This window comes from Plectropomus leopardus, chromosome 17 (assembly GCF_026936395.1).
Source record: "Plectropomus leopardus strain MGB_pleo_1.0 chromosome 17, ASM2693639v1, whole genome shotgun sequence".
NCBI lineage: Eukaryota > Metazoa > Chordata > Actinopteri > Perciformes > Serranidae > Plectropomus > Plectropomus leopardus.
The window spans coordinates 26,022,333-26,039,527 of record NC_142192.1 but is presented as its reverse complement, the minus strand read 5'-3'; the positions used below and the strand labels follow the sequence as shown (position 1 = coordinate 26,039,527).

The 17,195-nt window shown below is 39.8% G+C and overlaps 2 protein-coding genes across 9 annotated transcripts in view; both read right to left on the bottom strand.

The window, feature by feature from the left end:
* Positions 1–4,445, bottom strand: part of map7d1b (MAP7 domain containing 1b) — a 54,236-nt gene extending 49,791 nt beyond the window's left edge. For 3 of the 7 annotated variants that reach the window (XM_088090149.1, XM_088090150.1, XM_042506222.2), the window contains exon 1: positions 4,074–4,444. In XM_088090149.1, the coding sequence (XP_087946275.1) occupies positions 4,074–4,140 (67 nt within the window). In that variant the 5' untranslated portion in view covers positions 4,141–4,444. Of the gene's footprint in view, positions 1–4,073 lie in introns of all 7 variants that reach the window. The other 4 variants (XM_088090152.1, XM_088090153.1, XM_088090151.1 and 1 more) reach the window with 3 other exon arrangements.
* A 1,478-nt stretch (positions 4,446–5,923) lies between these two features.
* stpg1 (sperm-tail PG-rich repeat containing 1) lies at positions 5,924–17,188 on the bottom strand. 2 transcript variants are annotated; one of them, XM_042507230.2, is made up of 8 exons: positions 17,031–17,188; positions 16,100–16,224; positions 15,917–16,018; positions 14,421–14,600; positions 14,221–14,329; positions 13,951–14,119; positions 13,673–13,857; positions 5,924–11,502 (listed from the first exon to the last, which is right to left on the bottom strand). In XM_042507230.2, the coding sequence occupies exons 1-8, from the start codon at positions 17,059–17,061 to the stop codon at positions 11,429–11,431; spliced, it is 975 nt and encodes a 324-aa protein (XP_042363164.2). In that variant the 5' UTR covers positions 17,062–17,188; the 3' UTR covers positions 5,924–11,428. The 2 variants fall into 2 exon arrangements, with proteins under 2 accessions (XP_042363164.2, XP_042363165.1); XM_042507231.2 differs by lacking the exons at positions 15,917–16,018; positions 16,100–16,224.
* Between the last annotated feature and the right edge of the window lie 7 nt (positions 17,189–17,195).

The window sequence follows — 17,195 nt, the reverse complement described above, 5'->3', positions numbered from 1 at the left end:
GGATAAACTTGACTAATCATTTGTCAATCTTTCATCAGAAATAAAGAAGAACGTGCTAAAGACAAGCACCCACTTAAAGAGAAGCTTTCGACAGACGCAAAGGAGCTAAACATTACAAAGTTGAAGTTAATTAATGATATCAATCCGTACACACTTTGACAGATTGACACCCATCAACATCATGGTCCCTGTTGGCAATCAAAAGCTTTAAAGCTTTGAAGCCCAGTGTGTAATTTACAAAGGGGCGGGTGCAGGACTTTCAGATCTACAAGACAAATACAAACTGCTCAAGCATCTGAACAAAGAAAAGCTGGACAGTGTTAAAATGTTGGCTAATCATGCATTATTTATCTACTGGTAGGCCTATCAAGCAAAGATTCTGCTGGTATCTGGTGAAATTACTCGATTAACTATCGGGGTTAGATCCATTCGGCCCAATATCATTTCATAAGTCTAGAGGTCATGGCCTATAATTAAATAATTTGATCCCAAGTGAATTTTGGGGAGCGCTAAACCAGAAGTTCGCCGTTGGTCGGCGATGTCTTTAGTGCACTTGCTCTGTGGGTTCAGCGATGCGGAAGATCCAGATAATTTTACATCCAGGATCTCTTTAGGTCTAATGCGCCACAAAGGAACTTTCATATGAACGAGGCCCCACCTCCAAAGCTGTATCCAGTTTTCTTTATACATCCGTGATGGCAACACCTTCCCGTTTCCTACTGATTGTTTGCTAACCCCTCTTTAGTTAGGACTGTCAAGCTTGTGCATTTTCATGTGCCAATATGTGCAGTTTACTATGTCGACAGAGGCAAATTCACCATCTCAATACTGATTTTTGACACAATGGTTCTTAAAAATAGCTGATCTCTCATTTCTTATGATGATTTTGAAAAGCAAAATGAAAATACAACTAATAATTTTTTGTTGCAACTCTGTGTGATTCAGCTCTACTTAGCCGGAAACCCCAGACCAAAGGTTACTTCTTCTCTGAGTTTAATTGTGGAGGATGATAGATGATAGTTGCAAATTAAAAGCCAGTGGGAGGAAGGTTTCCAGGCCAGAATCTACATTTTCAGCCTGGCTGTGATGTTGAACGTGTGCCAAGAACATAACGTCAGCATGAGTGGGAGGCTCTCGGGCCAAAAGGGAGTCCACGTCTCATGATTGCTTCCACAGAGAGGCATTTAACTCCACACTGAGACTGACCGCAGGGCGACCAGGCTGGAAAACCCGGTACAGTGACACTGCAGATAACAATTTAAACTCCTTTACAAACAAGAGCAGAAGTTCTCTGTCTGCACCACACAAAAAGTTAATTGTCTCAGCAAAGGACGGCCGGTGCCACTCCTATTGTAAGCCACAAACAGAGAGTCTTTGAACATGTCATGTCTTGGAGAGTCTTGGTTTGAATCCAGCACTCGCCGAGTTGGTAACAAAGGAAGCCGCTAGCTGTGTTTCCTCAAAAAACTCTTTCTGCTCTGTAGCATCCACTCTGAAACCCCAGCAGACAGAAAAACAGACTCTGATTAAGTGTCGTAATTTCGCTGGTTGGTGGGTTTCAGTGTGTGTGAGGGCTGACAGGAGATATATGAGGACAGGACGGCTGGATGTGTGTACATTTGTGTATGTGTGTTAGGGATTTAGCTAGTCTACATGCATTAAACCAAAGGTCTGCCAACCTCAGACCTAAATAAATCACTTTGATAAGGGATTATGATGCCGTCTCACAGCCCTGCAGGCCCTCTAAGCTGTAAAAAACAAACAAACCCTAGTTGGCTATTGTTTCTGTCTTTTTCTTTTTTTTAAAAGAATGGGACTCAGCGCTCAGAAAGGAGTCACACTGAGAGAAAGAATGTTTCTGTTTATCTAACGCCACTGCCTTTTTCGGCATCTAGCATTCCTGATAACGTCACGTTGATCGACCCGGCTTCTGCTTGCTGCACCTCTCTATGGAAGGCCTCATACAAAAACACGCTTTGCTTTTCGCCTTGGAAAACTTATTGTAGGGTGAAGTTGCTCAAGAGCAATACGAGCTTGTTGAGTACTTCAATGAATTCACTTTTACAGGCAAAAATACACCAGTAACACAAAAGTCTCGTGATAAAACACCAGAAAGACAGCTTCAAAGTTGACAATCTTGCTTCAAAAACATACACAGGACGATAGCTCCCTTCTCTTGACCAAAGAGCGAGAAGCCACATTCCAGTGGAGGAAATCTTGGCCTGGATACCAGCTATAGTGGATCTTCAAAAACGTTGTCTGTTACCACCAGAGGCTTATTGGACCAAAAACTGATGGGTTCTGAGATTGGCCAATAAGTATCAAGAATGCAGCAAAAATGACCGACAGTGTATATATAACACAGTTTGATGACCAGAGAGTTGATGAGCTTTTTTTTCCCCCAACTATAAAATATTCGCTCAGTATGTTTCTTGGTTCCCGTATAAACGAAAAATTTAATACACAGGAATCCCCAACAAGATGTTTGTGTGTTTATGAAAAAAAGAAGCATATTACTATGCCCGATATATGCCGCTATCAAATTCCAAAATGTTGATGTCAGTATCGGCCTCAAAATACAATTATCTGTCAGGCTATAGTTGCCATCCATCTAGCCAATGTAAATACAGACACCCACACATGCAGAGATCCAGCACCATGACAACCTGCCTTTGCGGTGATAAAAAGCTGCAGCAGACGTTTCCCTCCATCCAATGCGCTCCACATCAAGCGAAAACTGGAGGGGGGAGGGCTGCCAGCAAACAGAAAGTCACCTTCTACCAGTGCACAGGTCAAGAGGAGGTGCATGATGGAGGTGTTCTGTGTTTTTACATGGATGCATTTATTATGTTTTAAAAATGCAGAAAACAGAGAACTAAATTTATAAACCAGAAAATAAGACTCAGACTAAAGAAGTCAAACCATTTCAGACCTTCATTTTCTACAAAAATATGTAAATAAATCACTGGATAAAAAAAGCATTCACTCTATAGACCTTTTCTGTTTTGTTGCTATGGAAACAGCAGTAACAAACATTCCGACAGGATATACAAAGATTCCATTTAGAATGATTATGTTGTCTGTGGAGAAATGAGAGTGACTACTGTGCTTATTAAGCTGACCATATAGCCTTATTTTCCAGCGTTTTCTAAGAATATTTAAAGCTTAGATTAAAGCAAAGAGTTGTATATTTCAAAGAAAATTTACGTAATTAAATTATTACATGTATTATACAAGAGGGAATGGCACTCGCTATTATCAGCTTACAATTATTAGGGTCGGGAATCACCAGAGGCCCCCCAAGATGCAATATTTACCTCACAAAAATATCGCGATAATATGCTTTATCATCCCCTCCCACTCCCAATAATTAGAAGGATTTCAATTAAATTAAATCTTCTCTGGTTGACACAACCAGCTTCCAAAAAAAGTGAGCAGCGTGAAAAAAAACATCAGCTGGAGATGCAGATGTTCAAGCTCTACATCAGCCAGTAGGAGCGCTGCAGAAGTGCTCTTGAGCAAGACACTTTAGGGGCTAAAATAAGAGTTTTCCTGCATAGATCTACATGATGTAGATCTAGATTTTATGTTGTAAGACTGTTTTTGCAACGGGCCGTGCGTCTCCAGCTGCAGCAGCCTGCCTGGCTGTATATGTGGGCCATTTTTCACCCTGTGCACCACTGACGTGTTTGGTAATGGAGACCACAGCTCAGTGCAGCATTTCCAGGATCTCTTGCTGGTCAGAGGAGGACCCGCCTGTTTTAGAGACGCAGACAGCCCGCTGTTTGAGTTTGAAGGAATTACAGCAGGGTTGCCAGGACCGACAAACAGCCCTCTTTTTCTAAGATTTTTGAGTGGGAGGATGTGTTGCATTGCTGCAGCTGTTGAACCAAAAAATTCTCAGGAAAACTGATTCACTGAATAACACTGACACACTTTCATTGTGATCAAAAGATCAAGAGAAAAAAAATAACATATAATCAGAATCCCTGCCTCCACTCTTTTAAATTCTAAGATGACGTTATTCATGACCTATTTTTTTGAATATATTGACTGTAAAATGGGTAACTCACATTTGTCTGTTAGTGTCAGCTTCTCCTCGAAATTATGTCCCAGCTCCTTATAATCCATTGTTTCCATTCAGGCGGATCGATTCCCAGTTGCTGTCATTCCTCAGAGTCGCACAAGTACAGGAGATGAAACTCCCGGTACAGATCGCCCCAAACACGCCCTTTGTAAATCCAACCGGAATACAAGATAAAAGTGAACAAAAAATAATGTGGAATTAAAAACAGGATCCGACAGAGGACAGCTGGGGAATGTCTGAAATGTTAAATTATAATAAACTGTCGTCAGTGTCTTGTTAAGATTAGAGACACGGTCCAATCCAGCGAGTCTTCAATGGAAAATCTACAGTGTGGGAATAAAAAGCTTCAGTGAGTACTGTGAGCAGCAGGACCAGAGTCAAGTCATAATTAATGAGGAAAACACATCCGGTGAGATTTTTCAGAATAAAATAGTGCAAATATTTTGACACAAGTACAACTCAAATTTCCATAGTTTAAACCAAGTGTTGGAGATTAACCATTTAAATGTAAAATAACAGAAGTGCAACTATATTATGTCAGTTACAGGTACTGAGGAAAAAAAGTAATTTAATTAGGCTACATTCAAATAGTTAAAGATGAACATTAGTTTAACTAAATCTTCATATGAAACTGTGATAAATGAGATTTTTTTTCCAATCACCAAAAAGAGACTATGGACTTACCATGGGTCTTTCTTTATGGACCTTTGGGAAAAAGGTTGGAGGAAGCCAAGTGATGTCATCAGTGTGATCAGCATTTCAAAATAATTTAATTTTGTTACACCAGTGACCCAGGGTACCACCACTTTGTTTATGACTATGTATTTCATAATATTCATTTAGCCTTTTGTTTTTGACACAGTTTAAATAAGACAATTGTTTGTAATGCACATATGGCATTTTAAATGGTCCTTGAAATTCTACATAAATTACAAAAACCAAATATTGAGAAACCTATGGCCCAATGGTATATAACTGTTCAAAATGACTCTCTCTCTCTCTCACACACTCACACACACACACACACACACACACGCACACACACACTAATGTTGACCTCTGAATGTGATTAAAAAATGAAAATAAACAAACATTTATACATAAATAAGCATATTTGACCTTTACTAAATAGCTAATTTTCCACACATAGGTGCGGATGCCATCAGAATTATATGTTATCTACAAAACCTTCCTCATAATTATAAGTATACAGGAAACAGAGTACAAAAATTGCATTATTAATTAGTACTAAAAGAAAATTAATAATTTAATGTTTGAAAGTAGTATCACAAAATGTTCTTCATGAAGAAATAACACAGCCCTAATATAACTTCAGTGAAACTAATCCCACAGATCATTTGATTATGGTCAGAATTTGAAATCCTCATTTACTAAATATATCAATTTTAGATAAATGTCTAATTTCGGGTATTAGAGTTCTTGTATAGTTTACAATATTTTATTCTGAAGGCAACAATGACTAATTTCCTGTTGTGGTCTTTTTCTCATTCCCGCGACCTTGACGCCTCCGATCGCAGCAAAAAACCGCATGCCGGACAACTGGACTGTACCAACTGTTTCGCAAGGGAATAAACTAATTAACCCATTGAACTGCGACCAAATATCTACCGAAGACGAATCAAAAAAATTAAATAAAGCCAGTCAATTACATCAATGCCTCTTATGTCGGGTTTGACTGCAATAATAGACCAGAAAGTGTCCCTCTGGACCCCGTGAATGGTTTGATCCATCAGATGATTTCCAGCAGCTGAAAACAGCCTGCTGCCTGGAACAACGTCAGTTGTCATAACAGCGTAAAAAAAAACGGACTGTCTGTGTAATTACAGCTATTTATTTTACGTTAATTAACGTCCTGTAACAGGCAAAGACATTATTTACTTCACGGAAAGATATACATGATGAAAATAGCCTACTTTTTATACAATATTAATTTGAAACATGCATTGATAAGCTCATTAAATCTGAAATCTCAGAAACACAAGACTTTGTTAAAAACAAGATTTCTAACTAGACTGTTAAAGGTTGGCTTAAGAAAAATCAGATGTGAGCATATTTAACTATTTAATGTCTTTTAGTCGACTGTTGTAATTGTAAAATTGATCTTTGTCACTTTTATATATATTTTTTAGAGTAACTATATATTACAAATCCATGTCATCTTGATGTAAATTTTTTTTTTTTTTTTACCACAACTGTTATTGTATGTAAACTTGATATTTTCTCTTTTTTTCCTTCTTTTTCTCTACCTAACTAGGGACAGGAGTTGGAAAGCAGCAATAGCTATAATCTCTATATGTGAAACATCAGTTTCTAGAGCTTATCTGTAACAGGTGGAAGTTGTACAATGTTTATTTGCATTGTCCATATCAAATACTTTTTTTTGAGTAGCCTTTAAATGTCTCCATAAACCAACCAATGAATAAACATACAATCCCATATACATTGTAGAAAATGCATTTCTACAGACATACTAAAACAGCACAAAAGTTTGCACACTACATGCCTACATTGTCTTTTTCATTGTTTAAAAAGTGATAGGGTTTTTATCTGTCTGTATGCTGCTGGTGATACTGGTGATGACAAACTGATTAACAGCTGACATGACCTTCCTGTCACTGCGGGTGACAGAGGAGGTCAGTCCTCCAGGAGGAAATCTGCTGCCAAGTCTTACCTGATAAAATGCAGCAGGAATAAATAAAACACATCTCAAGGGTACAAACCTTAACCAAGCAGGATATGCATATAATGACACCATGGCAGTTTAATTCGTGTTTTTTTTTTTAAAAATAAATATTTGTATTATAACCCCTTTAAATCAGTGATTATCATTTCAAAATCTTCTCTCATGGGTGAAGATAAAAGCAGCTATTGCAGGGTTGAGGAGGAGGAGTGTCATTCATTTTTTAAAAGAGGAATTTTATAAATAGTCTGGCCAGAATCACGCCCACTCTGCCTTTTTGCTCATTTAAATAAAAATTTCAAATTAATTATAAATGAGGTCATCTGTGCTCATCTGCAGGACACAAGGAGGGCACAGAGAGCAAATGTATGTTAAAAAGCATTAAAAAATTCCCTCAACGCCTCATTTTGAGACTCTTTTAAAGCAGAGTACATGATGTCAGAGCTATGCTTAATGTTAAAAGGCCAAATGTATGTGAGCTTTACCAGAGAGATAAAATATGCATGACCCACTTAACTTGAAGACACTAAGGACTTCACAGACCTCAGGACTCTTTGGTTATTGCAGCTGAAGATAGAGACTTACTTTCCCTCTCCAGTCTAGCTTAAATGCAAACTTTGCCAGTTAAAAACTCAAATTGCATATGCAAAAAAAAAACAACAACTTGGATTTATGGCTAAGCAGATGATAGCTATATTTCTTTAAATTACTGGTCTACAGAGGCTAAAGATAGGCTGTGATGTGCGGAAACACTACTAATCAATGCACTGGCCGCCCTGCGACACATGAGAGGGGAAGAGAAGCAGCTCCATCAGGGTTAATGAAACTGGATCTGAACTGATGGAGCCTGCGAGGGAGCTGTTGTTGAGTCTGGAGTCTGGAATTATATGTTGATGATGCAGCAGTGGGACTTGGAAATGCAATACAGCGGGAGAAAAAAGGCAGGATGTGCTTAATACAGTAAACCTCACATCTACAGTTCATCTGAATTAAAACCTTTGTCTCTTTCTGAGCATACATACTTTATACACAGATGCACAAATACTATACATACTGCAATACTGCATTTCCATTTCTGCCACAACAAGAAAAATCAGATATTACAGGCTGAGAGGCTTCATGACACTGATCACACTGTGAACTTGTGCTGTTTTTCTAGAAAACTACCACAAGTCATGTGTTATAGAAGGGAGGGGTGGGTGGGATGTTGTTTTCTAGGATATAACCTCAAAATGAATAAATGATCTAATTTATCAGAGCACATCTTGAACCCGCAGGTCTCAGCGTCCACTCACTCAATCTGTTGACAGCCACAATCTTTATTACGACAAGAAACGTGGAGACAAAAACAAAACTATGGACCCTATTAAAACAATCTATACTCACGGTGCATTTCAGGCGTGTCCAGCTACACTTTTGCTACTTATAAGGCTCATAATGTCTTGAGACATTTAAGAAGCATAACTAAAATAACTTTAGTTTGAAGACACAGGACTCAACTTCAGGATTCTGAAATAGTCAAGCTGCTCCTTATACGCTCTCTGCAACTCTGCTATGTCCACATTTTAATTAATTTTCTCATTAACGTGTTATTTAACCCACCTGCAACCCATCTGCACGTCTCCGTGTGTAACTAGCAGATCATAAGCTTGATGGGAAGCAACACATCTTACTATCTAAATAATGTGCCCTTTAAATAGTAGGAAAAAAACTGTGCCATTCTGATTTTAGACCAGTTTTTTATCGGTCAATGATGCAATTGCTTGCCCTAACAACGCACCTAACCACACTTCATTTTAAGACCCACATGCTCATGGCAGGTTCATTTTCTACTCACACAACGTTGGCGAAAAAATTACACGGTTGCCAAAGTCATCACAAAGATGAATGTCAACGCAAACTTTCAAGGCAACCTATCTGTTAGTTGTAAGTTTTTCCAGACTGGCGAAGGATGGACCGACTGACCCACACTGTCATCCCAACTGCCGCTAGCTTAGCTAAAAAACTATATGTGATGGAGAAGCAGGACAGATAATTCCTCCAACACTTTACCATGCTTTTCTCATGTTATTTCAGATTCTCAGGGTTTCCATAAATACACCATGTGTCTTTGAACGTTTTACGCAAGCCTCAAAGAATTTACAGCAGAGCGAATTGTGCCTGCAATCCACTGATGTCCTGCCAAGCAGCAGACATAAGTTGACCTGATTAGCTCTTCACTCTGATGCAGGCAGCGTCACTTTAGCAAAATAATGTGTATTGACTATTTATTGGTATCATTTCGGGTATAATGTAACCTAATATACCTGGTTAGAACACTCAAGTGCATGAATAAGGTAAAGTAAGAGCAAAGATCGATGAGGAACTGATTCAGTCCGCATGTGTCGCTGAACTTTTCCTAAACAAAGAGCCTTCTTATTGAGACTTCCTCTGAGGGAGTGCATGTCCATACTTGCCTGCACCTGACTGAGACATGGGGAGGTTCAGAGAGCCTCCCATAAACCCATAGAGGCATGGAGTTATTGCCCCTCCTACACACTAACACAAAGGCAACCACAAACCCAAACAGCCTGCAGTTACACTTAAAACATCCATCTGGATCCTCTCTGCGCATTTGACCAAGGGGGAGAGCACATTTCTGTCTGCAAAAGGGGTTATAAAACGCTCTTTTCATTGTAAAAAACACAAGTACACAATGGTTTGGTTTTACAGGGCGAGCACACATATTTGGAGAGCACACCGCTGAAGTCACAGTCTGAATATAACTACAGCTGCTGCAGAGTGGGAGTCGAGCCGACTGCAGTTGGTGTGGTTATCGAGTGCAGAGCTACAGAAAAATCTCCAACTGATTTCCTTGCGAGCAGATGACATTGCTGTGTAAACTGAATCGCATCCTCTGTGTTTGCAGATGGAAAAAAGCTTGAGGTATAAATAACACCTCTTTGGCACCATGCTGTTGGTTTTTTCCTGTAATTTCCAGAGAACTGATATCTTTCTACGACATTAACGCCCTCAACAGCTGCATCTGATGAACACAAAATGCCACGCCAATGACTGAAACTGATTTCAGCAAACATTTAGGAAATATGCCTCTTCGCTTTCTGGCAGACAGTTAGATGAAAACCTTGGCACCAGGGTGCCTGGTGGCTCAGTGGACAGAGGGGCGCCTCACGTACAGAGGCTGCAGCGGCCGCGGGTTCGACTCGAGCCTCGGCCCTTTGCCGCTTGGCTCCCCCCTTTCACACTCACATTGTCCTGTCAATTAAAGGCCATAAAGGCTCCAAAAAAAGACAGTGCACGCTTGTTCGTCGAAAAATTGCACATCATCAGCCTGTAGCAGTTAGTGGGCCGCGGTGCATCCAGTGAGAACAGTCCAAGTGTTCAACATGGGTGCCGAAAGCAGGTGGCCGGCACTCTATGGAAAATAGCTGGAGTGGATCTCTTCACAACAGTGACATCAATTTTTAAGTTGATATAACAAACCTGTCGCTATTTTTACACATTCAGCAAACACAGAGTAACATTGTTCAGTTTGAGACGCGTTTCTGTTCGACTGATTAATCAAAGACCAATATTAACTCTTTTTTTAGCTCTGTTTTTGGTCTCTACCAACTCCTGAGGGAAATATCTCTCTCTTCAGCTGCTAAATGCTTCACTATTTTCACCAGCTGATCTCTAACTGCATCAGTTTGCTGTTATTTTGTTGATACTGATCAAGTCATGTACAGTGAGTTTTCACAGCTTTTTCTGCCTTCTGCAGCCAAAAATTACGCTATGAGAGCAATGAAAGTGAACCAAAACTGTGAAGTTGTTGGCCAGACAGCTCAACAATGATCTGAGACTGTAACTCTCTGAGGGAGCTGCACGATCAGGTGATAATTCTCTGTAGGTTCATTACTACAAGCAAACCCGTTCACTTTGTCATTTGATACGTTTTCTTCATGAAAATACAGACAAAAGCTTCTTTTAGTATGAGTGGTATCAATCTCCACATATAACTCTACGCCAGTGAGTAAACCAGAATATTTTCAAAATTATTAAACACAAAAGAGGGGCCAGGAAAGATTTCTATCCACTTTTCCAACAATAAAACGCTGATGACTGATGTGTGCATTTGTCTCTCGGGTTGAACACCATCCCTGCCTCATGCCCAGTCAGTCACATTGCTCACATACAGTCACACCCCTGTGTCTGCCCTCTAGCAGTTGGCACAGCGGTGTCATCTCAAGCTCTCAGCTGTTACTGCGGCGTACCACTGACTGGACCCGCAGCTGTCGGGGACCGCAGCAATACTTGCTTCTACATCATCTCCAGATTAGAGCATCGGGAAATCGAGGTGAGGATGAAACACATCGCTTTTAAAGTGTTTTGGCATTCGCTTACATCACTGCTACAGATGAATAGAGAATATGATTCAGCTTCCAAATTATCTCTTATCTCTCATCGGCGTACTTAAACATAGAAAGAGAATAAATGTTTGCAAAGATTTAATTATCCTTTTTCCTCTCAACAAATATTGACCTTAAGGAACATGTACATCTAAACACAGACACATACCTTGTATAGAAGCATTTTGACACAGTTAATTACAGTCCATGTGTGTGAAAAAATGTACATATCTGCAGTTTTCCTTGAAAGCGTCACACAGGGAGCCAGACTCTGGAGTCGTTGTAAAAGAAGGACTGCTTTGGCAAAATCTGTGGATTGTAGAAACCTAGAAAAAGGGGAAGAAATTTTAATTTGATGCTTTTATGCTTGCAATTATATGAGAAACTGAAATACTTAAAAAGATTACGACTGCATACGTGTTTTTTTCCTGTAGCCAGAGACAGTAATGTCAGACAAATGGACAACTTGAGCTATTCCCCCAGAAAAGAATTGTGCCTGATTTCTAATTTTTCTGAAACCTTAAATCCAGATAAATTTTATATAACAAAACACTGACCAGCTGCAGTAGAGTTGTTATTCTCTCTCGCTTCAGTCTCAGGGCGTAGGCTTTGTTTCACATATGAAACAGGCTGTTTGGCTGTCCTTCACCAGAAAATTTTGGGAGTCAAATACTATTTGTCCTACAGTCTGCATGCACCAATTTGTGCCTTTTCTGCATCAATTTAAGGTGTAAATGTCTTTAATTTTCAAAGATAAAAGCAGTCTAGAACTTTCATGTTTTCATTTAGGGGGACAAACGCACGTTACAAATAATGAGGTGGACGTGTCCCCTGCAGAACAGAGGGGTTAAAGGGAGCCTATGAAATGGGACATCTCTTCAAGACTCTCATACATCATCACTGATCATGAATGGTTCACATAAACAGATGTGACTCTGGCAATAATGGTGCCATCCAAATAACATATGCCATTTATCTGATAACGACTGAAAAGTATGGATGCCCCTGGTTCGTTTATAGCTTAAGTTGCAATACTATCAATCGATCAAATATTGAGCTCTGCTTCATTACCAGGTCACTGGCAGTCTGTGTAGGCCAACGTTAACCACTCGTGCTTCTCTCTGCCAGTCTGCACGTTAGAGAAGTGGTAACAAGCGCATCGGCATCACTGCTGGACATAAACTAAATTTCAGGCATCACATGCCATCAAAGGGAGGGAATGTGACATGGAAATTTGCCAAAATGCAGGACTTTCATGCACAAATCAGCTATAATATAACGTTACCCAGCTAGCAAGTTGGTGACGGAGACATCAGCATATCAGGGATTTTTTTATGTATGTTAAAGAGAAAAGGACCATAATACATTGGAAAAAGATTTAACTAAGATAATACAATCATTATCGTAATTTAAAAATTTTTTTTAACAAATACATTTTGGGGTTTTTGCTTGTGCAGTCATCTTGTTGATGATTTTTCATGACACTCAGTTTGAAATGTGAATCTGGAAAAACCTGTTTGGAGAGCCATTTCGCCCAATTAGTTTTCCATCTCTATCCCAGGAACAGTCGGGACACCGTGCCCCTGGACTTGAATGTGCAAAATGAAGCGGTAAGGAATACGTGGTAGGGGCAAGTGGTGTATTGGGATTAAACCTTATAAAATGGGACTGATGGAGTTAAAGAAAAAACACAGGCAGATACCAGGAGTTACTTTATGATAAAATCTTGTCATTAAATTTTCATGTGCACCTACTTCTCCTTACCCTGCCTCATTTACATTCACTTAAGTCAGCACATTTCCCACGGCTAATTTCAAAAGCTCCCACAGTGGGAATGCAAATTTAATACAACCAAATCTATACCAATGTATTCATTAAAGATGTACAAATTAAAATGACTACAACAAGCAACTAGTAGGTGAAAAAATGGCATGTTTTTGGGTGGGTGACACACTCAACCCACCCAAAAATTGTGGCAGACCAAGTGCCTCCTCTCATGGCAGCAGCACTCCCTGATGGCAGGGACCCTCTGGCAGGACAATGCACCACGACACACCAAAAAAACTGCTCAGCAATGGCTCGAGGAGCGTGACAAAGAGGTCAACGTGTCGACCTGGCCTCTAATCTCAATCCCAATCTCATCGAGCATCCGTCGGACATACTAGTTACCCACCTTGCAGCCCACGTGATTAAAAGGATCTGCCACCAACGCCTCGCTGCCAGACCCCACAGGACACTAGAGGTCCTGTGCACATCCCTTTGGTGTGAAGCATGGCGCACTGTCCTGCTGCATCAGTGTTTGGGGCCTTTGTCAGGTGGCATCCACCATTGCATTTAAACAAGATGATCAATTTAATTCACTTCTTCTCTCAGTGGTTTTAACGTTTTGGTTTATTGGTGTACATAACAACAACCAAAATATCCTTAAAATGCATGATTTTTTAAAAGAAATATTTATGTTTCACATGGTGTATTTATTAATCATTTTAGTATTACCTGGACCTGGCCTCGTATCAGCCCGTGAGGGTGTCCTCTCAGTTTTGGATGCAAATGCAGAAGAGGGCATGTGATGCTTAGATGGGCTGTTATAATCCTTGATGTCATAATGCCCCGGGCCTGGCAAGGGAGGGTCCTTAGGAACAATCACGGGAGGCGCTGATATTGCCAAATAATATCCCCTCCTTCGAAAACAGTGAATGGAATTCACATTTTAGACTTGAAAATAAATGACTAGTGGTTTAATAATTAAAGCCATAAATTTAGTGTTTACTCACGGCAGGATGGTTCTCTTCACCGGTGCAGGGGTCTGATGGGGACTGTAGGCTCCTGGGCCTGGTACATGGTCGTCCTTCAGAGCAGGGATTCTCTGGGTTTTTGATTTGAAGGGGGACAGGACTGCCTTGGAGCTGTGCTGGATTAAGTGGCCATTCAACTCGTAGTGGCCTTTAACAAATACGTAAAAACTAGGCTAAATAAAATTAAGAATAAAAAAGATGACACACAGAAAACATGCACGCAAATGGTCGAAAAATTGAGGTAGTTACATGGTGATGGCCCATTTTTCTTTGGATAAAAAGAGTCGCGTCCAGCTTTTGACAGGAAAGCTGAAGTGCCGACCACTGAGGAGAATCTTTCTCTGCTAACACATCGCACCTGTGCAAACAGAAGACACAAAAAAGCTGCACGTTAACTAAAAGATGCACCATACAGTCTTAAAAGCAACTTGCATAATTCACATGCATACATCATACTGATTCGGGGCCGGAGTTTTGTGCTTCGGACCATCCAGCTGCACAGCCACAGGCAGCCTGAACACCCTGGAGACTCCGATGTTGAAGTTGTTTTTGTTTATGAAGGAGCTCTGCAGGTTGTAAGCGTTTGGTCCTGGGGTGCCTCTGTTTGGGTTACTGGAAGACCTGGGAGCCTGTTGGAGAGGATGAGGTGATAAATAATGCTTCTGCTCATATTTAAAAAAAATATTTGGTGTATGTACAGGCAGATTTAGCAGAATCTAAACTCTATTTCAGGGCTATAACTACATTCGATGTCATGTTAACTGTATTCTGAGTGGGGATTTGGGGGATTTTGGCAACCCTGGAACGCAATTTAGAGTTCCATGTTGTAAAATAAAAGTTACAGAAAATTAGGTTAAAGGTTCAGTGTGGGATTTAGGGGTATATATTGGCAAAAATGAAATATAAAGCAAAAAGTATATATCCTTTAGTGTATAATCACCTGAAAACAGCAATTTCTGTGTTTTCATTTCCTTAGAATGAGCCACTTATATCTAGCAGGGAGCGGGTCTTCGTCCACAAAAATCGCTATGTTGCACCACCATGTTTCTACAGAGGCCCGGAAAGGACAAACCAAACACTGACTCTTAATCGAGCAATTTGCGTTTTTGCTTCGGCCACTTCAGTTAGCAGCCCCTCTGCGATGAATAGCGTTGAAGAAACACTGATTTGAAATGTGAGACTGTTTTATTTTGTATTGTTACTGGCTTAAATCACTGGGTTTGTTGTTTTGGAGAGGAAGAGACCTCTGTGGATAATTCGGCTCTAAGTAAAAACCTCCTAAATGTCTGGATCTAAAGCAACTACCACAATGCTATGTGCCTGATCAGACCAATTAACACTCCCACAGATGGATGACGTAAAGTGTAAAAGTCCTTGTGAAACAATGGTGGCCAGCCAAATCTCATATTACAATTAAACGGCAAGAAAAAACATGTTTCTGAAAACATTTGAGGGGAGAAACAGGGAACTCATCAGGGCTGCTTAGGTTTACCGTTTGATCTCAGTTTTTTCACCGTCCGCTTTCACTGTGCAGGAGGCAGCGTAGCGCCCACTTCCTGTTCACAAACCTTCACTATTACAGCTAAACGGGGTGTTGAAGTATATTTCTGAGAACATATTAGGTAAAAAATGGGCAATGCAGTGACACAATCTTGAGTTATATTCAATCAGCACTGCCTTGTTTTATCATTTGATTGGATTTTGGTCTGACTGTAAGAGAGACAGAGAGAGAGAGCAACAGTGTCATTTGGCGGTGTTTCACCGGGTGGGGCAGGTGGGGATATCTTGGCACTGGTTAGATAGGAAAGCTTACCACAGTTCATCTACACACATTATCCACAAATCTGGCTGAAAGTCAGCAATGAACCTTCTCAACTTGACCTTAATATTTCTGCCCTGCTCAGCATGCACCTAAAATCAGTGCACATGACTCGGGGGAGCTGACCTTAGATGCAACAAAGCCTGAGGTGCCTTTCTTAGAGAAGGATGGACTTAAGACCTCAGCACTGGAGACACAACCATAACTGCCTGGACCTGGATTTTCATTCTGAAACAAAACAAATCATTATCAAGTTATAATTAATTTTTTTAGCTGATACTGTTATAATGGATTTGAGAGAGTCCCTACCTGACAGACTTGTGAAGGGAATCTCTTAGCTTGAGATGAAAAGCCTTTCTTTTCTTGATTTGTTGTCACCACTCTTTGGTATTTCGCTGGTATTGAAGATGAAATTTCGTAGGCTGGAATATTATCTGTTTTAAGATAAAAATAACAGTTATGACCATAAAACTTCAAATATAAACCTAGTCCCAATCAAATGCCCAATTCTTTGTACAAGCTGGGTGTGACTACACATTTTGACAAATTAAGTCCTGTTTCAATTGGAAACCCAGTCTGATTGCCATACAGTTCATTTTTATATTAAGTTCATTGGATGTATAAAACCTGATTGTACATGCTGGAGAAAATATTAGTTAACTGCTTAGATAACGATCATTGTGTGTAGATGTCCATCAATATGTACATGCTACACACAATGTTAGCTTGGTAAGAATCTCACAGTTCAATCGCTCAGTTAGTTTTACTGACATTACTGACATTATTACTGGCATAATAAACAAGAGAGATGCAAAAAAAGAATAGTAGATGTAAAAGACATTTTTTTAAAAAAGCAAAGGAAAAATGTCCAGAAAGCTGTATCCATGATTATCATAATGCTATATTTAAAAGTTTTTCTTCTTTTTTTCAAGTTAAATTTTCACTTTTTATTTCTTCTGATTTAAATTTTAATGTCATTTTCTTGTACTTTTCTCAGATTTCTTGCTAACTTTGGGGTCATTTCCTATTTTGTTGCCCATTACCTTCTCCCCATATTTTTGAAAAATAAATAAATAAAGCCAATTTGCCCATGTTTCCAAAGCAAAAGTTTTGTGTCACACATAGATGCCTGTCCCACATATAACCCTGATGAGTTCAGTAATTTAAGTAAATAATAGCCCGGGCTATTAATTCAAGTTTTAAGGTAAAATATATAAGTTAAGTCATAATTTTGACTTACTTTTATCATTTCCTCGGTACATGTTGCCCATAGTTCAGCAGAAAGTTGGTAAATCTGAGGCCATATTTGTGTTGCCATAGCAACGCAGAAACAGACAGTCGTTCCAGTTCACGCGCTGCCGCGGTCGTGTAGCGCCATCTCCCGGTAACGTGTCCGCCCGTCCGC

Coding starts and splice junctions, on each gene's coding strand:
- stpg1 (XM_042507230.2), bottom strand. CDS start 17,061: ATGGGCAACATGTACCGAGGAAATGATAAAA. Junction 14,120..14,220: donor GAAAAATGGGCCATCACCAT/GTAACTACCTCA, acceptor TATTTGTTAAAG/GCCACTACGAGTTGAATGGC. Junction 13,858..13,950: donor GTGAAGAGAACCATCCTGCC/GTGAGTAAACAC, acceptor CTGTTTTCGAAG/GAGGGGATATTATTTGGCAA.